This window comes from Carcharhinus amblyrhynchos, chromosome 7 (assembly GCF_965287045.1).
Source record: "Carcharhinus amblyrhynchos chromosome 7, sCarAmb.v2.hapA, whole genome shotgun sequence".
NCBI lineage: Eukaryota > Metazoa > Chordata > Chondrichthyes > Carcharhiniformes > Carcharhinidae > Carcharhinus > Carcharhinus amblyrhynchos.
Window position 1 is genome coordinate 115,851,544 of NC_137330.1, and position 25,549 is coordinate 115,877,092.

The window sequence follows — 25,549 nt, forward strand, 5'->3', positions numbered from 1 at the left end:
GACAAATCCTCAACAGAAACTACGTTCAGTGAATCACTGTTAGAGATGGAGCAATGCAGAGGGAACTGTCTTCAATGAATCGCTCTTAATGATTAAGCAATGCAGAGGGAACTGTCTTTGGTGAATCACTGTTCGAGATGGAGTAATGCAGAGGGAATTGTCTTCAATGAATCACTGTTAATGATGGAGCAATGGAGAGAGAACTTGGGGAAATAAATACTGATGTCTTAAGGAGTGTATATATTACAGATAAAGAGGTGCTGGAAGTTTTAAAGTGCATCAAGGTAGATAAATCCCCAGGACCCGATGAAGTGTATCCCAGGACATTGTGGGAGTCTAGGGAAGAAATTGCAGGTCCCCTAGCCGAGATATTTGAATCATCGATAGTCACCGGTGAGATACCTGAAGATTGGAGGGTGGCAAATGGGTGGCAAAAGCCCTTTGTTTAAAAAGGGCTGCAGGGAAAAGCCTGGGAACTACAGGCCAGTGAGCTTCACATCTGTGGTGGATAAGTTATTGAAAAGTATTTTGAGAGATAGGATCTGCAGGAATTTAGAAACACAAGGACTGATTAGGGACAGTCAACATGGCTTTGTGAGTGGAAGATCATGTCTCACAAATTTGATTAAGTTTTTTGAAGGGGTAACCAAGAAGGTAGATGAGGGTGGTGCAGTTGATATTGTCTACATGGACTTTAGCAAGGCCTTTGACAAGGGACCGTACAGTAGGTTGCTGCATAAAGTTAAATCTCACAGGATCCAGGGCGAGGTATCTAAATGGATACAAAATTGGCTTCTTGACACGAAACCAGAGCGTGGTTGTAGAGGGCTGTTTTTCAAACTGGAGGCCTATGACCAGCCTCAGGGATCAGTGCTGGATCCACTGTTATTTGTCATTTGTATTAATAATTTGGATGAGAATATAGGAGGTATGGTTAGTAAGTTTGCAGATGACACCAAGATTGGTGGCATAGTGGACAGTGAAGGTTATTTCGGATTGCAACGGGATCTTGATTAATTGGGCCAGTGGGCTGATGAATGGCAGATAGAGTTCAATTTAGATAAATGCAAGGTGATGCATTTTGGTAAATTGAACCAGAGCAAGACTTACTCAGTTAATGGTAGGGCACTGGGGAGAGTTACAGAACAAAGAGATCTAAGGGCTCATGTTCATAGCTTCTTGAAAGTGGAGTCACAAGTGGACAGAGCGGTGAAGAAGGCATTCGGCATACTTGGTTTCATTAGCCAGAACATTGAATACAGGAGTTGGGACATGTTGTTGAAGTTCTACAAGACATCGATAAGGCCACACTTGGAATACTGTGTACAGTTCTTGCCACCCTATTATTGAAAGGATATTATTAAATTAGAGAGAGTGCAGAAAAGATTTACTAGGATGCTACCGGGATTGATGATGTGAGTTATAAGGAGAGGCTGGATAGACTGGGACTTTTTTCTCTGGCATGTAGAAGGCTGAGGGGTGACCTTACAGAGGTCTGTAAAATAATGAGGGTCACAGATCAGTTCAATAGTCAATATCTTTTCCCAAAGGTAGGGGAGTCTAAAACTAGAGGGCATAGGTTTAAGGTGAGAGGGGAGAGATACAAAAGTGTCCAGAGGGGCAATTTTTTCACACAGCAAGGGGCAGGTATAATTTTAATGCTTTTAAAAAGCATTTAGACAATTACATCGGTAAAATGGGTATAGAGGGATATGGGACAAATGTGGACAATTGGGATTAGTTTAGGGGTTTAAAACAAAGGGTGGCGTGGACAAGTTGGGCTGAAAGGCCTGTTTCCATGCTGAAAACCTCTATGACTGTATGACTCTATTTAAAGGTACTTGGAAATGCATTTGAAGTGCTGCAACCTCCAAGGCTGGAAAGTGGGATTAGGCCGGTGGCTACTTGGTGGCCAATCTGTAAGTGATGGGTTGAATGGCTTCCTTCCTTGCTGTAAATTTGTCTGATTCTACAAGATTTATGGCTTACTGAACCTCCTTTGATTATTTACTTGTCTCATTGTCACCCCATTTTACTTTGCACCCTCATCCCTTTTGGCACATAATCATGCCGCACTCCAGCTACTGTTTGGGGACCCCAGTTCGAATCCGAATTCAATAAAAAAATCTGGAGTTAAGAATCTACTGATGAGTATGGAACCATTGTTGATTGTTGGAAAAACCCTTCTGGTTCATTAATGTATCTTAGGGAAGGAAATCTGCTGTCCTTGCTGAGTCTGGCCTACGTGTGACTCCAGAGGCACAGCAATATGGTTGACTTTCAATTGCCCTCCCGCAGACAAAGAGGGATGGGCAATAAATGCTGGCTAGCCATCAACACCCGTGTCCCACGGATGAATAAGATAAAAAGCCCGATTTCAACCCTGCCCTTGTTTATTTACCCCCACTGTACCCCACTCTGCCCTTTTCCCCTGGCTCTGCACTTGTGTATAAATTGTTTGATCACTAACTTCTTCCCGCTGCAATGAAAGGCCATTGGGCTGAATCATGAACTCTGGTTCTTTCTCCACAGATGCAGCCTGAGCTGCTGAATATTTCTGGAATTCACTTTTTATATTCCTAGTTTCCAGCATCTGCAGTATTTTGTCTTTGTTTGTCTCCCAGGCTAACAAAATGACTCCCATCTGTTCCGAAGGCTTTCTGGTTATCTTGTCAGATCTTTGCCTGTGTCTGGCTGTTTTTTTTTCAAATTGCTATATTAAACCACGGTCAGCCCATACTGTGGCCCGAGCCGCAAACTTTTGTTTGATGTTTTTTTGTATGACGTGATGTAATGTAGGGACTGGAATGTCAAGTTGCAGAGTAACCACTTTCAGACAGTTGTTTACCCATGTAATGTTCTGGTGCTGATTTTAATTGACCCAACTTTGTTTCCACCTTGTAGACTTGAAATTCAACAGGTTTCTGTAAACCAGACTATCACACACTCAAACTTTTCCCGAGAGGAATGATGGACAGTTGCTAGACATACTTTGCAAATTGCCTGAATTGGGTTTAAAAGCAATAACGGTTACATTTTAGGAAGTGTGTTTTATCATTGTGACTGAAAAGTCTCCCTATTTCAGTCTGTGACTCTGTTTCCTTGTGAAATGACCTGAGACGTTTTCTACTTGAATAAATACAAATTGTTAATAGTGTCGTTTTGTAGAGATAAGCAGGAAATTTGAAAAAAAATGACGCTGCATGATAATTAGGATTCAGAAAAGAAAGACGTATTTCCTGGTATGACTCTTCAGAACTTCAGAGTCATGCTCAGCATACAATCCTGTTTTCTTGATTGTTGATGCTATGCCTTTTCAACATTTTCTCTTAAAGAATTGAGTTGAATGACTTTGCCATCATCGGATACGCTGCATAAAAATCTGCAGTTTCAAATATTCAATCATTTCCAGCACCAAATTGGAAATTTGTATGGAAATAGCATTTTTACTGATGATATGTCATGGTCCTGGCACCAATTGAGTTGACACGTGAAAATCCTTGTTTTGTGAGCTGATTGTACTGAAAATACATTATGAGAGTAGCAAAATATTGGCAGTGAGTCTCTCTGTTACTGATGGAAGTGCTGATTTGAAAGAACAGACTATCTATTTTGAAATCACAGGCGGAATTTTCCCATCTATCCACCATGGGAATTGCAGCAGGCAAGACCCATGAGTTAGCAGCTTTTTATCGGTTTCTGAATTCTATGCTGAATGCTGTGTTTTAGTTCCTGGCCATCTCTCAGGGCTGCAAAGCATCTGAGAGAGATAGGCATTGTGGTCTTGCTTCTGCTGAAAAGATTTTTAAGAGGGCACTCATTACACTTTCAGATATTATAACATGATTAATTATTAGCTAAGTACATGCCTGCCTGGATGCTATGCTTATGCATTGTATGCTTATTCTGCCAACCATCCAACCTACAATTGGACCTAGACTTTAAATGCACAATGACATTTGAGGAAAGCTGCGTACTTATTGAATCATGCTATCTTTGAGGTCCAACCTGCGTTTACGAGCACGTCTTGTAGCATGCTGGCATATACAGAGGTCTTACTCATTCTGGCCATCTTCATTAGGTCATTGAGCCTTTTCTGTCATTGGTGCCATTTCATTCTGACCGGCCCAATATTGCAGGCCTTCTTGACCACCTTCTCCCAGGCTGCATTTGCCTGGCTTACTTTCCTCTTCTTACCAGGGACAGGCATCAGCTGCTCATGTCGATCAGAGTCAAGGAGGCTCTGATGAAGTCCTTGTTCAATCTAGGAGCTGGTTTGACTGTTCTCCATTGCCTCTCCATCTGCTCCAATGGGGCAGGCATCTCTGGATGGAAACAACTAGACAACTCCTTCATGCAAATAACTGGCTAACTTCAAGTTAGAAGTGATTGCCACCCTCTGATCACCCCTGATCAGTGCCAAGGTTATGAGATAGCGGAACACAAAGTGCACTCACCTTCGAAGCCCGGAAATGACTCAATGGCAAATTATTCTGTGGAGTTTGAAGCGATCCTGAATTTGCTTGGTTCTGTGCCAGAGAACCCTTTTTCCGGGTCATGGTCAATGACTGTGGCGGTTAACTGTTCTGTCATCCAACACTGATCGAATGGGATCATGTACTGAAACCCACACTGTAAATGAACAAGCTCTAATTAATGTCTTATCAGGCTTGATCCAAGGGTGGGAAAGGCTACTGATTTCCATGTGCAGAACCTACCCAAGGGGCCCCAGCATATCATTTAGCCCATAGTTCTGGGGATTCCACTAGAATCCCTACCGATGTAGCAGCGTAAAAGAATTATCTTTAATATAACTGCTCTACTTTGAAAGAAACAAAAATCTGAGGAAAACCTTTGAGGCACATGGCTGTGTACAAGAATATATGTATTACTTAATAACAAGTTTCAATTTTGGTAGATCAGAGACTATGATTTATTTTATGCAGCCCAGATCAGATATTCAGAACTTTAAAAATGCCTCTCATCTTGGGTTTGACCTCAGCTTTTATATAATTTGAATTGGGGCAGCGCGGTGACACAGTGGTTAGCACAGTGTCAGGGACCCAGGTTCAATTCCGGCCTCGGGTCACTGTCCGTGTGGATTTTGCACTTCCTCCCTGTGTCTGTGTGGGTCTCCTCTGGGTGCTGTGGTTTCCTCCCACAGTCTAAAAATGTGCGGGTTAGGGTAATTGGCCATGCTAAATTGACACTAGTGTCGGGGGATCAACAAGGTAAATGTGCAGGGTTATGGAAATAGGGCCTGGATGGGATGCAGTCAGTACAGACTCGATGGGCTGAATGGCCTCTTCTGCACTGTAGGGATTCTATGATTTCTGAATTATTTGGAAATGTGTGTGATCCCATTCAGCAGGTGTTTCTCTCTTAGTCCTATAATTAGAAGATTGCTAGTGAAAGTAGTGTCGCTGATGGATTTTTCTTCACAGACTCAGGGTCAAAAGAACCAAGTGAACTCTGGAGCCATTTCCAGGCATGCATGATAAGTAGCTGCTTACCTTGTTTACAGACAGATTTATTCGAGACACCAGAGAACAGGTGGAGCAGGTGGCAGGACATTTACTTAAAGAAGCTCCTGTGTGGTCATCCATGACCTAACTGTAGTGATCCCATGTCACAGCTGCACATTTCTGTTCAAAATCCAGTGGAGGGAACTGTCTCATGACAATCTTCAGGCATTTGGACTTTGTCAGATGAAAGGGAAAGAGAGTGACGGATGAGAAGGAATTTCTTCAGCCAGAGGATGGTGAATCTTTGCCGCAGAAGGTTGTGGAGGCCAGGTCATTGAGTGTCACTAAAACAGAGATAGAAACGTTCTTGATTAATAAGGGGGTCAGGGGTTATGGGGAAAAGACAGGAGAATGGGGATGAGAAAAATATCAGCCATGATTGAATGGCAGGGTAGACTCAATGGGTTGAATGGCCTAATTCTGCTCCTATGTCTTATGCAATATTTAATATGATATTTTATTTGGAATTGATGCAATTTTCTGGTCTGGAAAATGACACAGATGATCAACAACTAGTCATTGAAAACAAGAAACTGAAGGGAGAACCTGGAGCATGGACACAATATACAACAGGGTAGATAGAGCAAGAGGAGATAGATCCTGTCCTTCAGAACTTTCTCCAATAGTTTGTCTAGCGCTGATAGATGGTACAAAGATGTGCGGGTTAGGTTGATTGGCCGTGCTAAGAAATTGCCCCTAAGTATCCAGGGATGCATAGGTTAGAGGGATTAGGGGGTAAAACATGTAGGGATATGGGAGTAGGGCCTGGGTGGGATTGTGTTCAATGCAGACTCGATGGGCCAAAGGGCCTCTTTCTGCACTGTAGGGTTCAATGATTCTATGATTTTATGATTCTATGATTCTATGATATAAGACTTGCTTGTTTGCAATTCCCTGGTTTACCTCTACCAGGGTGCAATTCTTATTTATTTATGTTATTTATATATGTCAAAGCTAAAATTCCTTTTTTCCTTAAAGGAATGAGGGTCCCTCTAATAGTGAGAGTGACAACTAATATTTGCTGTTTTTGTTTTTGTCAGACTCCTATGAACCAGGCCTCAACTCGTTCGCACTGCATTTTCACCATTCATGTTTCTAGTCGAGAGCCAGGCTCTGCCACTATCCGCCGATCGAAATTACACCTGGTGGACCTGGCTGGCTCAGAACGTGTCACAAAGACTGGAGTCGGAGGACAGTTATTGACCGAGGCTAAATACATTAACCTGTCTCTGACATTCCTGGAACAGGTACAATTAGATACCACATCAAGAGAAATGAAAAAAAAATAGAAATTGTTCTCTACATTAACCAGTCGACTGGTATGTTATAGATGAATAACATCATTGGAACTATATATAATATGTAATATTATGAATAAATGAAATGGATTATAAACCAAGTGAGATTGAGGACTAGAAGTCATTTTCTTGGGGTGGATTTTACAGGGATGGATGACTTGCCCCATGCCTATCTCCCCCAAGCCAAATGTTGTTTGGCACTGACCAGAAATCCAGCTGCTGCACAGCGATAGTACACTGGGGCAACCTTAATTAATTAGGAGTGATACTCTGCCCCTCAAGGACAACCAGAAGACAGGAGGGGCCACTACTGGGACCTCAAGCAGTTCCCAGGAAAGAAGAAAATGTCTCCTGGCTTTGAATTTAAGTCTGGCATTCTTTCATGGGATGCTGCCTCAGAACCAGGGACCCTGCTTGGATCACTGTCTGTGTGGAGTCTGCACGCTCTTCCTGTGTCTGCATGGGTTTCCTCCAGGTGCTCCGGTTTCCCACAGTCCAAAGATGTGCAGATTAAGTGAATTGGCCATGCTAAATTCTCCCATCAGTGTACCCGAATAGGAACCAAAATATGGCAAGTAGGGGATTTTCACAGTAACTTCATTGCATTGTTAACATAAACCTTCTTGTGACTAATAAATAAATACAGTAAATAGATAAAAGTTTGCTGCCCATCTGTAATTGGCGTGTTAGGCCATTTCAGAGGGCAGGTGAAACATCAGAGCAACAAGCCCAGAGAACCTTTGATATCTTGGAATATTCAGGACCGAATAAGAAAGAAAAGAGAGGCCTTTGGTGGGTACAAAGGGAGCAAATCAGCAGAGGCCTTAGTGGAATGTAGAGAATGCAGGGGGAACTCCAGAAAGCAATTAGGAGAGCAAAGAATGGGGCATGAAAACGCATTTGTGGGTAAAATTAGGGAGAATGTCAAGATATTCTCTAGGTATATTAAGGCGAAGAGGATAACCAGGGAAAGAGTAGGGCCCATTAGGAACCAAGGGGGCAACCTGTGCGTTGGAGCTGGAGGACAATGGTAAGGTGTTAAACAAGTACGTCACATCTGTCTTCACTCGGGAGAAGGAGGATGTAGGTGCAGAATTTGAGAAGAGGGACTGTGAGGCTCTTGAGCAGTTTGACATAGGGAATGGCAAACTATTCATGGGTTTAAAAGTGGACAAATCCCCAGGGCTGGATGAGCTGTAACCCAGAGTGCTTTGGGAGACAAGGGAGGAAATTAGAAGGGCTCTGACCCAAATTTTTAATTCCTCCCTGGCCACTAGGGAAGTGCCACAGGATTGAGGAGCGCTGATATGGTTCCACTTTTCAAGAAGAAGGGTAGAGGTAAGCCAGGGAATTGGAAACAAGCGAATCTTACATCAGTGCTAGGGAAACTATTGGAGAAAGTTCTGAAGGAGAGAATCTATCTCCACTTGGAAAGACAAGTCTTGATCAGGGATAGTTAGCACAGTTTTGTCAGAGGGAGGTCATGGCTAACAAATTTGGTAGGATTTTTCGAGGTGATGATCAGGCGTGTAGATGAGTGTAATGGAGTTGATGTGTGTTATATGGATTTCAGCAAAGCTTTTGACAAGATCTCTGTAGTAAGTCTTCGGAGGCAGAAGTTCTTTCACCATAATCCCTTTATTTACAAACTCTAACAGCAGTAGACCGAGTGCTAGCAGTTAGCAGTCTAGCTCCAGGGTGTGTCAGAGGAACTGACACTTCCAGTTAAGTACAAGGCAAAGACTCCCTGATTGGCTCATCAATTGGATCCTTAATCAGGGAGTTGATACTCTAATAGGCCAACCTCAACATGGGAGACTGCTAAAGAAGGGAAAAGCAGATGGGGTCCAGGGTAACCTGGCAAGGTGGAACCAAAACTGGCTTAATTATAGTACACTAAGAAGTCTCACAACACCAGGTTAAAGTCCAACAGGTTTATTTGATAGCAAATGCCACTAGCTTTCGGAGCGCTGCTCCTTCATCAGGTGAGTGGGAGATCTGTTCATAAACAGGGCACATAAAGACACAAATGCAATTTACAGAATACTGCTTGGAATGCAGGTCTTTACAGCTAATCAAACCTTAAAGGTACAGACAATGTGAGTGGAGAGACCATTAAGCACAGATTAAAGAAATGTGTATTGTCTCCAGAGGACAGTTAGTGAGATTTTGCAAGTCCAGGCAAGTCATGGGGGTTACAGATAGTCTGACATGAACGAAAGATCCCGGTTGAGGCTGTCCTCGTGTGTGCGGAACTTGGCTATCAGTCTCTGCTCAATGACTCTGTTGTTGTGTGTCGTGAAGGCTGCCTTGGAGAATGCTAACCCGAAGATCAGAGAGCGACTGCCCATGACTGCTGAAGGCGGCATGGTAGCACAGTGGTTAGCATTGCTGCTTCACAGCTCCAGGGACCTGGGTTTGATTCTCAGTTCGGGCCACTGTCTGTATGGAGTTTGCACATTCTCCTCGTGTCTGCGTGGGTTTCCTCTGGCTGCTCCAGTTTCCTCCCACAGTCCAAAGATGTGCCGGTTAGGTTGATTGGCCATGCTAAAATTGCCCCTTAGTGTCCTAAGATGCTTAGGTTGGAGGGATTAGCAGGTAAAATATGTAGGGATATGAGGGTAGGGCCTGGGTGGGATTGTGGTCGGTGCAGACTCGATGGGCTGAAGGGCCTCTTTCTGCACTGTAGGGTTCTTTGATTCTAAGTGTTCCCCAACAGGAAGAGAACAGTCTTGCCTGGTGATTCTTGAGCGGTGTTCATTCATCCATTGTCGTAGCGTAGATGTGCTGAATCTTTCTGCTAGGGAAGCTGCCTCTAACTGAGGACTGTCACAGTCAGATAATCTCATTTGTACAGGTATTTCTCATAACTTTCTCCTGAGCTTGACATTTCCTTCTGACTTTTTTACATCAAGCTACTGATGTTAAGTGTCACCCGATTACTTTGTGACACGAGTCTTCATTATTGCTGCATTTGATTGATAGTCTTTCCTTCTCTATCAAGGCTTGCACTGTGCCAATGTTACATGTATCATCCTTTTCTGGCACAAAATGGAACCAGTCTTAAAATAAACTGACAGACAGAAATATGACAAAAAAGCAACTTGCCTTTTCCAATTTCCTCCTGTGAATATGTTTGTTGATTCTATGCATTAAGGCGCAAATTTGAAATTGTTTGTTGATAGGATAGAGGTGGAAAGACTCTTCCCGCTCAAAAAAGACAGTAGGACTAGGGGGCACAGCCTCAAGATAAAGGGGGGGCAGTTCAGAACGGAGTTGAGGAGGAACTTCTTCACTCAAAGGGTGGTGAATCTCTGGAATTCTCTGCCCGTTGAAGTGGTGGAGGCTGCCTCGCTAAATATTTTTAAGAAGCGGGTTGATGGGTTTTTGATAAGAGAGGGGATTAAGGGTTATGGGGAGAGGGCGGGAAAGTGGAACTGAGCCACGATAGATCAGCCATGATCTTATTGAATGGCGGGGCAGGCTCGAAGGGCCAGATGGCCTACTCCTGCTCCTATTTCTTATGTTCTTATGTTCTTATGTTCTTAATTCCAGGTTATTATCGCACTTGCAGAAAAGAATCGTGCACACATTCCTTATCGAAACTCGATGATGACATCTGTTCTGAGGGACAGTCTGGGAGGAAACTGTATGACAACTATGATTGCAACATTATCTGTGGATAAGAGGAATCTGGAGGCATGTTCATGACGTTTTCATTCCAATTCTATATAGAGTTCAGAAAATAGGTTTGCAGGCAGGCCTTTGATCCATGTGACTTCATATTTTTGAAGCAAGAAATATAACTTCACAACCCGCTTTGGTTGTTGTTCATCCTGTGGGTAAAGAAGGTACTGTTGGCATATGCCCAAAGTTTGTTCTTCATGATCATGAACTTGTTCTACTGCAAAAGAGTATCTGAAAAGATTTTCCTAGGACTATTCCTGACTTGGCACGGTGGCATAGTGGTTAGCACTGCTGCCTCACAATGCCAGGGACCCAGATGCAATTCCAGTTTTGGGTCAATGTCTGTGCGGAGTTTGCACGTTTTCCCCGAGTCTGCATGGGTTTCCTCCCACAATCTAAAGATGTGTGGGTTAGGTTGATTGACCATGCTAAATTGACCCTAGTGTCAGGGGATTAACAGGGTAAATGTGCGGGGTTATGGGAATAGGGCCTGGGTAGGATTGTGTTGGTGCAGACTTGATGGGCCCAATGGCCTCCTTCAGTACTGTAGGGATTCTATGATTCCATGACTGTATGATTCTAAGAATATGAGAAATTTTCTTTGCAATTTTTGTGTATTAGATTCCACCCTCACCTCCCCCAGAATGTGATTTATTATGCTATGCTAAATGCAATAGTTTACTAATTGAAATCATATCTTAATTGTGCTTAATTGATATCAATCTTATTTTTCCAGATCCATCTAGGGCCTGGTTTTACCATTTTCATTCTAAGTGCTGAATCTGGGTGCAATTCAGATCTGACTTGGAAATCTGTTCCGAGGCATCCCGATATGCACTAAGCCTGAAAATAAAATTGTGGGTCTGAATTGCACTGTGGGTGGGGCTTAGCGCAGCCGAAACGATTGGAGCTCTGAACTGTGCATGTGCAGTTAGAAACTAACATGGAAAAACGAGCTGCTGTCACATCGCTCCCGGGCTGCAGAAAGCAAAGAAAGTGGCCTGGGAGCGATAAGCAGGAGCAATGGCCCCCACAGTCATCACTGTCCTCCTTATCCACCCACCCCCTCGCTACACAGACTGATCACAACACCCACCCCCTTCCCCCTCACTGATTGCCCATAGAGTGGCAGCGCACCCCCTGCTCCCTCCATGTCCTCCCTACCAGAGATCCATCTTACACCCCCCCAACCCCCAGAGATCCATCTGCCCCCCGACCCAGAGAATGATCTGGCCTCTCCCCCACCCCAAAGAATGATCTGGCCTCACTCCCCCCTTGCTCCCCCCCACTCCTCCAGAGAATGATCTGGCCTCACCACCTGCTCCCCCCCCGCCCCCCAAGATAGATCTGACCACCCCCCCACCAGAGAATGATCTGATCCACCCCCGCCCCCAATCATTGATCTGCGTCAGAAAGTTGTCGGAGGCTCTGAACTCATCTCTTCAGCAGTTGGAGCACTTGATTCAGACTTTTATTCAGCATGTCCATTTCAGCGCGATTCTGGATTGGCTAATGCTATGATAAAGGTGGAAATGCTGATAAAGTTGGGCAGGCAGTTCATTAATTCAATTGAAATGCATGCAAATACATACAAATCGTCGTTGCGCCCGTTTCGGGTGCGAATCGGATCGCAGCCATTCCCGGGTCTCGATAAAATGGCCATCTGTGCGGACATGGGTGCGGATTGCGTTTATGGCCTCACACCTGACTTTACCACATTTTCATGCCCATTGCAATGGTAAAATCGGGCCCCTAGTTCCATATTCTAAAATTCATTGGCATTGAGCTGTCTGGTTGTGATAAGCTTATTGATGATCAATGGCGTCGAAATAGATGCAAATCAATTCAAAAGAAAGGTTAAGTAGTGACACATGAAATAGATATTAATAGAAGAGGGATACACTAAATGGGTGCTTGCTAGAAGATATTTTTTATATATTATTAATCATTCATCAAGTTTTCAGTCAATGTGAAGCTGTTATCACCTACGCCAATTTAGTTCTGGAATGTATCTCAAGGGCATTTCACTTTGGAAGAGAAAAGATAATTTAATCTTGCATTCACCATTGCTAAGTTAGACTCTATTTGTTTAAGGGTCGTGAGCGTCAGCGGCTCGGCCAGAATTTATTGCCCATCCGCAATTGCTCTTGAGAAAATGGTGGTGATGTGCCTTCTTGGATTGCTGCAGTCCATGTGCTGTGGGTATACCCTTAGTTCTGTGGGGAGGGAGTTTCAGCAACAGTGAAGGAACAGCACTTTATTTCCAAGTTGGATTGGTGAGTGGTTTGGATGGGAACTTTTAGGTGGTGGTGTTCCTATGCGTTTGCTGTCCCCCTACTTCTACGTGGTAGCAGTTGTGGATTTGGAACATGCTGTCTAAGGAGTGTTGATAAGTTCCTGCAGTGCACCTTGGTGGTACATACTGCTGCTACTGCGCGTCACTGGTGAAGGAGTGAACGTTTGTGGATAGGATGTCAATCTAGTGGGCTGCTGGATGTTATGAAGCTTCTTGAGTATTTGAGCTGCATTCATCCAGTCAAGTGGAGAGTATTCCATTGCACCCCTGACTTTTGTTTTGTAGGTGGTGGATAAGTTTTGGGGAACCTGGAGGTAAGTTAGTTAGAGTCATAGACGCTTACAGCATGGAAACAGGCCCTTCGGCCCAACTTGTCCATGCTGCCCTTTCTTTAAAAAACTCCTAAGCTAGTCCCAATCGCCCATATTTGGCCCATATCCCTCTAAAGCCATCATACCCATGTAACTGTCGAAATGCTTTTTAAAAGACAAAATTGTACCCGCCTCCTACTACTACCTCTGGCAGCTTTTTCCAGACATTTACCACTCTCTGTGTGAAAAAATTGCCCCTCTGGACATTTTTGTATCTCTTCCCTCTCACCTTAAACCTATGCCCTCTAGTTTGAGACTCCCTTACCTTTGGGAAAAGATATTGACTATCTAGCTGATCTGTCCCCCTCATTATTTTATAGACCTCTATAAGATCACCCCTCTGCTCCAGGGGAAAAAAGTCCCAGTCTATCCAGCCTCTCTTTATAACTCAATCCATCAAGTTCTGGAAGGTTCCTAATAAATCTTTTCTGCACTCTTTCTAGTTTAATAATATCATTTCTATAATAGGGTGACTAGAATTGCACACAGTATGCCAAGTGTGGCCTTACCAATGTTTTGTACAACTTCAACAAGACATTCCAATGCCTGTATTCAGTGTTCTGACTGATGAAACCAAGCATGTCGAATGCCTTCTTCAGCACTCTGTCTACCTGTGACTCCACTTTCAAGGAGCTATGAACGTGTACCCCTAGATTTCTTTGTTCTGTAACTCACCCCAATGCCCTACCATTAACTGAGTAAGTCCTGCCCTGATTCAGTTTACCAAAATGCATCACCTTGTATTTGTCTAAATTAAACTGTATTTGCCTTTCATCAGCCCACTGGCCCAATTGATCAAGATCCCATTGCAGTTGGAGATAATTTTCTTCACTGTCCACTATGCCACCAATCTTGGTGTCATCGGCAAACTTACTAACCATGCCTCCTATATTCTCACCCAGATCATTAATATAAATGACAAATAACAGTGGACCTAGCACTGACCCCTGAGGCACACTGCTGGTCACAGACCTCCAGTTTGAAAAACGTGCCACAGGATTCCTAGCCTTTAACCTGGTCCTGTAGCCACAGTATTTATATGGCTAGTCCAGTTCAATTTTCAGTCAATGGTAACCTCCAGGTGTTGATAGTGGGTGCTGCAGTGATGTTAATGCCGTTGAATGTCAAGCTGCAATGGTTAGATTCTCTCTTGTTGAAGATGGTCATTGTCTGGTATTTGTGTAGCACAAATGTTACTTGGACTTGTCAGTCCAAGCCTGGATATTGTCCAGGCCTTGCTGCATTTAGACATGGACTGTTCTCTGTGAAATCACAAATAGTGCTAAACATTGCGTAATTATCAGTGAACATCCCCAAGGTCATAGTTGAAACAGCTACAGATGTTTGGGATGAGGACACTACCCTGAGGAACATCTGCAGTGATGTCCTGGAATTGAGATGGTTGACCTCCAGCAACCACAATCATCTTCTTTTGTGCCAGTTATGACACGAGTGGAGTGGAGAGTTTCCCCCTAATTCCCATTGACTGCAGTTTTGCGAGGGCTCCTTGGTACTACTACATTCAGTCAAATGCTGCATAATGTAACTTATGTACTGAATTCCTTTGACTTTTTTGGCAGAACCTCATTGTAACAATGGTGGCAATCAGCCAGCTCCTGGATTTGCTGTGTCCTTCTTTAAGTGCCTATCTAGACTATCATGCCTTTGCCCTTCCTTTGAAAAAGCCATCCAATTATTTCAACTGTGTATTTCGTTGTAGCTTTTTCCACTTCTGATAGTTATTCAATTCCCCTTTACCAGCCTATCAAGCCATGTATTCTAAATCATAAAAAGGCACTGTGTATTTTTTTCTTCTCCCTGCATCCCCAATGATTCTTCTGTCAAGGCAAATTAGTGTCCTCTTGTTATTGAGCTATCTGCCACAGGAAATGGTTTCTCCTTACAAATTTGAATTTATTTTATAGAAAAAGATTTATACTAACTTTGCAAATAATAATTTAACATAGTTTATATCCACTACAATAATAAAAGCAGATATAACATTAACAGGGTGTATTATAAAATAAGTTTTTTTGTGCCGCAGTTAAGTGATCTTTAAAATCATTGAATAGTTACAGATGCAGATAGGCTGAACAGGGATCAAAGCTCAAAGTGGTGGTGGAGGAGTGGGCAGTGTGGCATAGTGCCACTTGTTTTAAAAATGCCATAAAGTCACTTTTCTAATCCTACTGGAGCCAGTCAAAAAATATCACCACATCAGTCTGCAGCCATGCTATCCTTGTTTGCAATGCTTGAAGTTAATTAGTATTAAATTCTATTTCTCCACTCTGCCCAACAAGTTGAGACCTCAGTCTATCTCCAACATGGGTTGGAGATGGTGTGCATGTGCATGTGATCGGAGGGGAGCTTCATAAAGTGCAGACGGAGGGGAGATTTCATGTTAGGAAAACAAAGTACTTATCAGGAATTTATATTTGTACTGGTAAACATTAGAATTCAAATCTCATTTTAAATGTGTTGAATTCAATGTTTATGTGATGGGGATGGTAAAACCTGTAGTGAGATTCATGCTGGGCAGAGATATTTAAATGTGTAGGGTTGACTCAATTCAAACTGTTCTTCTAATGTGCTTAGAGAGGCTATGAAGAGTAAATAGAGGCTATTAGAGGTAGCTGTGATCGCTTAGTTTCTAGGGGCTTTTTAAGGTAAGCTTTTGAATTTAGTTTTTAGCTGAATTTGTTTAGAGATGTAGATGGTATACTGGGGAGTGAACATCTCGCAACTCCACCAGGAGAAGAAAGACTGGACAGGGCAAGGGAGCTGCCAAGAGATAGACTTCCCAAAGAACCAGATGAAGTTCAGATAACCAGGGCATTGAGACAGAAAAGATGTCTTAAGAAAATTGAAGTTAGGAGAACAGAGACCAAGATATTGTTCACAGGACAATTCAAAGGGAGAAGCGGACAAACTGCTGTGAGTGAAAGAGATAGCTGCAGTAACCAGAGCTAAAGTGGGAAAGCAGATTTTAGAGGTAAATCAAAGGTTTAATGCCATTTAATAAGAGTCTGGGAATCAAGAGTTAAAGCAATTATGAGCAGTTTGTACAGCAGTTAGGACAAAGATATCCTCAAGATGGAGGGAACCTTGGATTTGTTGTTAAAAGTGGAGTGGAAGTTTTGTTTAAGATCGTCATTTGGAAAACCTGGACTGGAATTTTGAATGCAAACTGGTCAAGAATAGTAATGACTAATATGTATAAGTGGCTTTGAACAGAAAACCACCTTTATTAAAATTTGGGGGTGGGGAAAGACCACAAGTAAACACTTCACAAACAATTTAATAGTGAAATTTAAGAAGCATTGATATGTTTAACACTATCCAATTTTTTTAATGATTGATAATGAGAAATTAAAGCATTAGAAAGCATTATTGTGAAAGAAGATTTTAAAGCGTATTTTCTGAGGGTGGAAAACCATTGACAATCATCTGGAGGGATTTTGAGGAAACATCCATAGACATTCACTTATGTTCAGGGTGGAGAGTATATTTAATCACAGCCAGTTTGTGCTTAAAGGGATTTTGTGTTACCAAGACCATTATAGCTTTAGATATGCTTTGCAATCCATGTTAAGCTGAAAATCTGTGTCTATTTGTGGAATGAAGTGGGGTGGGGGGGGTGTTAAAGAAGTGTTGCACCATAATTCAAAGATGGCAGGGCAGGTAATGTATTCTGGCTGCTGTATATGATGACTGATGGATGTGAGTGTGATCCAGCACAAACACATTTGCAGTAGGTGGCTATGACTCAAGGAGCTACGACTCAGAGTCAGGACAGCCGTGAATTCGGCAGTTTAAGAATCGGTTTCATGTGAGGTCTTCGCTGGTGGAGATTGGGAAACATGCTGGAGGCTGACATGGAGCTGATTTTCATCCTGCTAATAGGATGCAGATAAAGACCTGACTCGAATCTTCCCCCTATTCCGAATTCTCCATGAGGCCAATGGGAAACCATGCTGGTCCAGAACACATCCAGAACAATGTGGCATGCAGATGTTGGGACTCATCAGTGCTGTGCCTGACACGGTCTTGGGAATTCAGGATTGAAGCCGCCAGCAACCCTGGAACACCATTGCAGCAGATGGGGAGAACATCCGTAAGGTGGATCTTCCAGCTTCAGCTGGAAGAGGATGATCTCTTTTCTTCAACAGTGGGTCAGTAATGTTGGGCAACCTTTTCAATATGGCACCCAGATATGATGGTGGGACTGACGCCATCATGTCCGCTCTGCCATGGAATATGATGTTAAACTCACCAGGTGCATAATTAATGAGGTCATTGTTTCCCACCAGCCTCTGCAGCAGGAAATACACCATGTTCCTGGTCCCGCCACAAAATTTAGTCCCAGATGGGAGAATTCCATCCACTGAGTGAATTCGGGATAATTTCTTACAGCAGTACACTCAAGAGCCAACCAGGCTATGCTAAATCTGAAATAGGAACCACTAGGTGACAGCAATCATAACATGATAGAATTTCGCTTTCTATTTGAAGGGGAGAATTGTGAGTCGAAGACTAGTGTTTCAAACTTGAATAAAGGTAACTATAAGCGTACTAAGGCAGAGCTACCTAAAGTGGACTGGGTAAAAGGTAGAACAGTCGAGATACACTGGCATACCTTAGAAGAGATATTTAATAACTCTCAGCAAAAGTTTATCCCAATGAGAAGGAAAGGCTCTTTGAGAATGTTGCACCATTCATGGCAAAATAAGCAAGGTAGGGATAATATCAAATGGAAAGAAACACTGTACAAAACTGCAAAGATTAATGGTAAGTCATAAGATTAGTCAGATCTCAAGAGCCAGCAACAAATGATTAAAAAAAGTGGCAGGAAGTAGAGTATGAGAGAAAACAGATATCCAGAGTTTCTACAAATATTTACAGAGGAAGAGAGTAACTAAAGCTAGTGATGGTCCTCCGGAGAGTTGGTCTGGGGAATTGCTGGTGGAAAACAAGGAAATGTTGAATTGATGTTTTGTGTTTGTTTTAATTCATCGGATCTAGGTGTTGCTGGCTAAGTGAACATTTATAGCCCATTCCAAATTGCCCCTGAAGTGGTGGTGGTGAGCTGCCTTATTTAACCGGTGCAGTCGATGGAGGTACACCCACAGTGCTGTTCTTTCAGTGTCTGCATGGGTTTCCTCTGCGTGCTCCGATTTCTCCCCACGGTCCGAAGATGCGCGGGTTAGGTGGATTGGCCATGCTAAATTGCCCCTTCATGGAGGGGAATTGGCAGGGTAATTATGTGGTGTTATGGGGATAGAGCCTGGGTGGAATTGTGGTCAATGCTGGTTTGATGGGCCAAATGGCCTCCTTCTGCACTGTCGGGATTCCCATGGTTCCATGACATTGGACAATTGAATTCTGGATCTCGGTCCACCACAATGCTCAGAGATCTCGGCCAATTGAAACTGTTAAAGCATATTAATAATTCTTTGGAAATGGTATTAAGGATTACGAAACTAAGAATAATAAATAGAGTTGCGATACAGATCACCTGTGTTTTGGCATCCAGGAGTTGAATGGTCTGATCTTGTTTTTGTGTACCTAATGACTTTGGTTTGAATGACCAATTATTTAAGTATCTTTTTCCTCTAATGCAGGAATCGATTTCAACATGCAGATTTGCACAGAGAGTTGCGCTTATCAAGAATGAAGCTATTCTCAATGAAGAAATTGATCCGAGATTGGTAAGTAAAGCCTGATATTTGCTTTTTAAGCTATTTATAATTTGTATTTTAACTGAGAGAGGTAGTAACTTATGAAGGTAAATTTGTCAATCCGATGTTGCCATTATGAAATGTACACACAGGGAGTTTGGGTGCTCTGTTCTAGCTCTGTATTGAGCGGTGTGCCACAAAGAAGTGTTGGGGCTTCAAATTACTGGATGAAGGGACTGAAGGTGTGGTTTCTAAATTTTGCAAAGGACACACCTTTTCACATTTCCTCTTACTCCTACCCCACTTGCTGCCTTTCTGTTTGTTTTTCTCAGCTAGTGCTCCATGCCTCCCAATCCTTGACTTTCTGATGCTATGTCCTGGTTCCCGCCTTGCAGTGAAGTTGCCTTTGAACCATCCCGTTAGCTGCTGCGCCAGAACATTGGTCCTGATTCTGTTGAAGTGCCAGCTATCAGTTCTGTATTGGTTACACTTCCTCCAAAACCAGTCTCAATGTCCCAGAGATCAAAAGCATATCTCCATTCACCTGATTGGTTATTTAGATGGTCGATCTAAAAACATGCAGTCCAGGTAGCTCTCGGTGTTGTAGATGCACCTCCGTGACACTAACAAATGATCAAGCTCCAGAACCTGATAAGATGATCAGAAGGCATGCTGGATATTTTGCCTTTATTTGCCGAGGCCGACATTACAAGAGCAGGGAGATTATGCAAACACTAATAAGACAGTAACAAAAGTACTATGTACAGTTCTGGTCACTGTACTAGGCAGGACATGATCACATCAGGGAAGGTACAGAAGAGATTTACAAGGATGTTGCCAAGAATGATTACTTGTAGTAATGAAGAAAGATCAAATAAGCTGGCTTTGTTTTCTTTTGAACAGAGGAGGCTGAGGGCAAATTTAATTGAGGTGTATAAATGAGGGACCTAGAATGGACAGGAATGACATATTTCCATTTGCAGAGAGGACAATAACTAGAGGACAGAGATTTGATGTAATTGGATGGGAGTTGAAGTGTAATTCTTTCACTCAGAGAGTGCAGGTGTCTGGAACTCCCTGCCTGAAAGAATGTAGTGGCATAAACCTATGTTGTAAAAAAAAACATTGAATATGTATTTGAGGTGCCTAAACCTGCAAGGCTATGGATCAAGGATGGATGATGGGATTAGACTAGATTGATGTTTTGCACTCCACATGGGCACAAAGGGCCAAATGGCCTCCTGTGCTGTTAATCTTTTAAAATTTCTTTCTGTGTCGGGGAAATGATACATGTACCAACCAATGTTTGCCCGTATAGCACTCAAGAAACAATAATTTTCACTGGATCCCAATACATCTGACAATAATAGATCAAATCAAAGAAATGATTTGTTGGCCTTCATAGTGAGAGGATTGAAGAACAGAGGCAGGGATGTTTTGATACAATTATGCTGGACCTTGGTGAGGCCCCACTTTGAATATTGTGTGCAGTTTTGGCCTCCTTATCTGAGGAAGAATATTACTGCTCTGGAAGGAGTGCAGAGAAGGTTTACCAGACTGATTCCTGGAATGACAAGACTGGCATATGAGGAAAGATTGAGTCAGTGAGGATTGGATTTGCTGGAGTTTAGAAGAATGAGGGTGGACCTCATGGAATCTTATAAAATTCTACCCATCCTAGACAGGGTAGATGCGAGGATGATGTTCCTGATAGTTGGGGTGTCCAGAACCAGGGGGTCATAGTCTGAAAATACAGGGTAGACAGTTTAGAACAGAGATGAGGAGACATTTCTTTGCCCTGAGAGTGGTCAGCCTGTGAAATTCGCTACCACAGAAAGTAGCTGAGGCCAAAATATTAAATGTTTTTAAGCGGCAGTTAGTTACAGCACTTGAGGCGAAGGGAATCAAAGAATATGGGGGGAAGGTGGGATCAGGCTGTTGAGTTGGATGATCAGCCATGATCAAAATGAATGGTGGAGCAGGCTCGAAGGGCCAAATGACCTCCTCCTGGTCCAATTTCTATGTTTCTAAAGTCAGTGTTGTTGCATGCTAATTGTATTTGAGACTTCACTAAATTAAATGAGAGATACATGCCAGTAATCCAGCTGCTATAACCATCTGAGGTGCTAGACAAGTGAAAGCTGGTTTCTTCAACTCAACACATTGTTCTGTGACATGTTTGCACCTTCTCTTTATTGGACAATCATTTTTACAAATCCGCAAAGAAGATCTAACACTAGACATATGGGAATTATACAGCATTGGATTTGGGCAACTGTTCATGTATATTTTATATTGGAGGCTTAAAAAATACTATGAGGTTTGCTTTCTAAAATAAACACACAATCAAGTCACCCCATAAATATATTTAAAAGACAAGTAGAGAAGTGTGCAAAAATAGACACATCTTCCTGAGTGTCTTCTCATTCATTTTGTGGTTTGGAAATGAAAGAATGCATTAGATTATTTAAGAAATTTTGGCGTTGTATATGTCGCAGTAAAACCAGAGTGGATATGTTGCTAATTTCAGTAAATTGCAGTTGTGTGTCTGCTGGCAAAATGACTCTTGTTGCGATCCTTTTAAGAGATCACTAAATTTTAACTGATAGTATGTCGCGTGCCTCCTCTGAAGTAATAATGGTATTTTGCTCAAAATCTTTATAAACATTTTAATAAACTTTGCTGGGGAAATAATGGCTGAATGATGCACATAATGCAGAAACCAGTCATCGACTTATGATGAAAAAGCGATGAGTTGCTGGTTGATTTGTGACTGCCTGAACCTTGCAAAAAATGGCAACTCATGCTTAACCTCTCTCAACTTCCATGAAACTGTACATTTTCGAGGTAATTAAACTCGTCACAGCAACTTAATTCTAGTAATTTTCAGCCCAGGCGTTCTTTTAGCAACATGATAATTATTGATGACTGACAATCATCCTCTCTTGCTCGGAAAGTAAACATCTGCAACTTATTCCCTTATATTAGTTCACTCACCATGTACTACAAGCTCAGTCTGGCAGCTGTTTCATTCAAGATTTAGCCAGCTTGGTCAGTGGTGGTAGTACCAATCCATTCTTGGTGATGGACATTAAAGTATTCCACTCGAAGTACATTATGTGCTATTGCTATCTTAATATTTCTTCCAAATGGTTGTGAGGTAGTATGGGCTGAGATTAGAAATAGGAGAGGAGAGGTCACCCTGTTGGGAGTCTTTTATAGACCTCCTAAAAGTTCTAGAGAGGTTGAGGAAAGGATTGCGGAGACAATCCTGGATAGGAGTGAAAGTAATAGGGTAATTGTTATGGGGGACTTTAACTTTACTAATATTGATTGGAATAGCTATAGCTCTAGCTCATTAGAGGGGTCAGTTTTTGCACAAAGCGTGCAGGAAGGTTTTTTGACTCAGTATGTAGATAGACCAACTAGAGGTGAGGCTATATTGGATTTGGTGCTGGGAAATGAGCCAGACCAGGTGTTAGACTTGGAAGTTGGTGTGCATTTTGGTGATAGTGACCACAATTCGGTTACGTTCACCTTAGTGATGGAAAGGGATAGGCATGAACCTCGGGATAGTAGTTTTAGCTGGGGGAAGGGTAATTATGAGGCTATTAGGAGAGAATTAGGAAGCATAGGTTGGACTAGGAGACTACAGGGGCTGGGAACGTCCGAAATGTGGAGTTTTTTCAAGGAGCAGCTACTGCGAGTCCTTAATATGTATGTCCCTGTCAGGCAAGGAGGAAATGGTCGAGCAAGGGAACCGTGGTGCACTAAAAAAGTTGTTTCGCTGGTTAAAAGGAAAAAGGAGGCTTATGTCAGGATGAGACTTGAGGGCTCAGGTAGTGCACTGGAAAGCTTTAGATTGGCTAGGAGGGAGTTAAAGAGTGAGTTAAGAAGAGCTAAAAGAGGACACGAGAAGACTTTGGCTGATAGGATTAAGGAGAATCCTAAGGCGTTCTATAGATATGTTAAGAACAGAAGATTGGTTAGGGCAAGATTAGGGCCAGTTAGAGACAGCAGTGGGAAGTTATGTGTGGAACCGGAAGAGATTGGAGAGGCATTGAACCAATATTTCTCTTCGGTATTCACGCAGGGAGACATAAATGTAGCTGTGGAGAACACTGGGTTACAGGGTTGTAAACTGGATAGTATTGCAGTTGATAAGGAGGATGTGCTAGATATTCTTGAGGGTTTGAAAATAGATAAGTCCCCTGGGCCAGACGGGATTTACCCTAGGATTCTCTGGGAGGCAAGAGAGGTGATTGCAGAGCCTCTGGCTCTGATCTTCAGGTCGTCGTTGGTCACAGGTATAGTGCCAGAGGATTGGAGGATAGCGAATGTTGTCCCATTGTTTAAGAAGGGGAACAGAGACTTCCCCGGGAATTATAGACCGGTGAGTCTTACTTCTGTTGTAGGCAAAGTTTTAGAAAAAATTATTAGGGATAGGATTTATAGTTATTTGGAGAGTAATGAATTGATTGGAGATAGTCAGCACAGTTTTGTGAAGGGTAGGCCGTGCCTTACTAACCTTATTGAGTTTTTTGAGAAAGTGACCAAAGAGGTGGATGGGGGTAAGGCAGTTGACATGGTATATATGGACTTTCGTAAGGCGTTTGATAAGGTTCACCATGGAAGGCTTCTGCAGAAAATGCAGATGTATGGGATTGGGGGTGATTTAGTTAATTGGATCAGGAATTGGCCAGCAGATAGGAGACAGAGGGTGGTGGTTGATGGAAAGTATTCGTCACGGAGTTCGGTTACAAGTGGTGTGCCTCAGGGATCTGTTTTGGGGCCACTGCTGTTTGTAATTTTTATAAATGATCTGGATGAAGGTATAGTTGGGTGGATCAGTAAATTTGCTGATGACACCAAAGTCGGAGGAGTGGTAGATAGTGAAGAGGGGTGTCATAGTTTACAGAGAGACTTGGACAAGTAGCAGAGCTGGGCCGAGAGGTGGCAGATGGAGTTTAATGCGGAAAAGTGTGAGGTAATTCACTTTGGCAGGAATAACAGATGTGTAGAGTATAGGGCTACCGGTAGGACTCTGAATAGTGTTGATGAACAGAGGGATCTAGGTGTATGTGTACATAGATCCCTGAAAGTTGGGAATCAAGTAGAAGGCACACAGTGTCTTGGCGTTTATTGGTAGGGGGATTGAATTTAGGAGCCGCAACGTCATGTTGCAACTGTACAAAACTCTGGTGCGTCCGCACTTGGAGTATTGTGTGCAGTTCTGGTCCCCACATTATAGGAAGGATGTGGAGGCATTGGAGAGGGTGCAGAGGAGGTTTACCAGGATGTTGCCTGGTATGGAGGGAAGGTCCTATGAGGAGAGACTGAGGGATTTGGGGTTGTTTTCGTTAGAAAGAAGGCGGCTAAGAGGGGACCTTATTGAAACATATAAGATGATTAGAGGTTTAGATAGGGTGGACAGTGATAGCCTTTTTCCTCGGATGGAGAAAGCTAGCACGAGGGGGCATAGCTTTAAATTAAGGGGTGGTAGTTATAGGACAGATGTCAGAGGTAGGTTCTTTACCCAGAGGGTGGTGAGGGATTGGAATGCCCTGCCTGCTGCAGTTGTAGATGCGCCTAGTTTGGGGGCGTTTAAGAGATCAGTGGATAGGTTTATGGATGGAAAGGGATTGGTTTAGGTTAGAGGGTCATTGTTTTTTTAATTGGTCGGCGCAACATCGTGGGCCGAAGGGCCTGTTCTGCGCTGTATTGTTCTGTGTTCTATGTTGGCTGAGCCTTCGCTCAAAGGGGAATAATTGCAAATCATTTAGACATGATACAGCAACTGGATCTAAAGCAACATTAACAGAGATTAAGAAGTGTGATTATTTTGTGTTATCTGATCCACAAAATGGTACATGGATCAGAATAACTGAAAAGGAGGAAGGAATTATACACAGCACATTCCTACGTTTATCTGTTTTCCTCTTATTTTTGTTTGAAGGCATTTAATCCTTACTAAAGTATACGGCTGTGGGAAACAGACACCTTACAAAAGAGGCTGTGCTCCAAGCAGTGAATCTCTGCAGACAAGTGGAGATGGATGAGGAGGAATAGCTTTGTCACAGTCATGTAGGGTGTCATTTACGACATTGATAGGAGCCAGTTTGGTACTGTGGAATGGGGAGAAAGCTGTTGGGGAATTCAAACTTGGAGTTGAGGGAAAGATGACAACAAATTTGGTGCTGACATGTTCAAGGACTTTGGAGAGCAAAGGAATGGGGATTTGTGAGGATGATGGAAGTCAGGGGTTTTTTTTTAATGAGGATAGGAATGATAATATCAGGTATAAAGGAGAAAGGGACAACACTTGAATGGAGGTGGCTACATTAGGACGAATTCCTACTTTCCAACTGATGACTGAAGCCATCCCCGTGGAAAGCTCTGTTCCCCACCGACCACTCCATTCTTCTCCCTGACAGCTGTTCACAACCATGACCCTAATAAAAGCAGAAGACATAGGAGCAGAATTAGACTATTCGGTGCATCGAGTCTGCTCCACGATTCAATCATGACTGATTTTTTTCTCATCCCCATTCTCCTGCCTTTTCTCCATAACCCCGATCCCCTTATCAATCAAGAATCTATCTATCTTTGTCTTAAAGACACTCAATGACCTGGCCTCCACAGCCTTCAGCGGCAAAGAGTTCCACAGATTCACCACTCTCTGGCTGAAGAAATT

The 25,549-nt window shown here is 42.8% G+C and overlaps 1 protein-coding gene across 4 annotated transcripts in view; it reads left to right on the forward strand.

Annotated features, from left to right (window-relative positions):
- Window positions 1-25,549, forward strand: part of kif6 (kinesin family member 6) — a 430,254-nt gene that overhangs the window by 104,331 nt on the left and 300,374 nt on the right. For all 4 annotated transcript variants that reach the window (XM_080192988.1, XM_080192989.1, XM_080192991.1 and 1 more), the window contains exons 7-9: window positions 6,566-6,772; window positions 10,379-10,522; window positions 18,799-18,885. In XM_080192988.1, coding sequence (XP_080049114.1) covers window positions 6,566-6,772; window positions 10,379-10,522; window positions 18,799-18,885 — 438 coding nt within the window. The remainder of the gene's footprint in view (window positions 1-6,565; window positions 6,773-10,378; window positions 10,523-18,798; window positions 18,886-25,549) is intronic.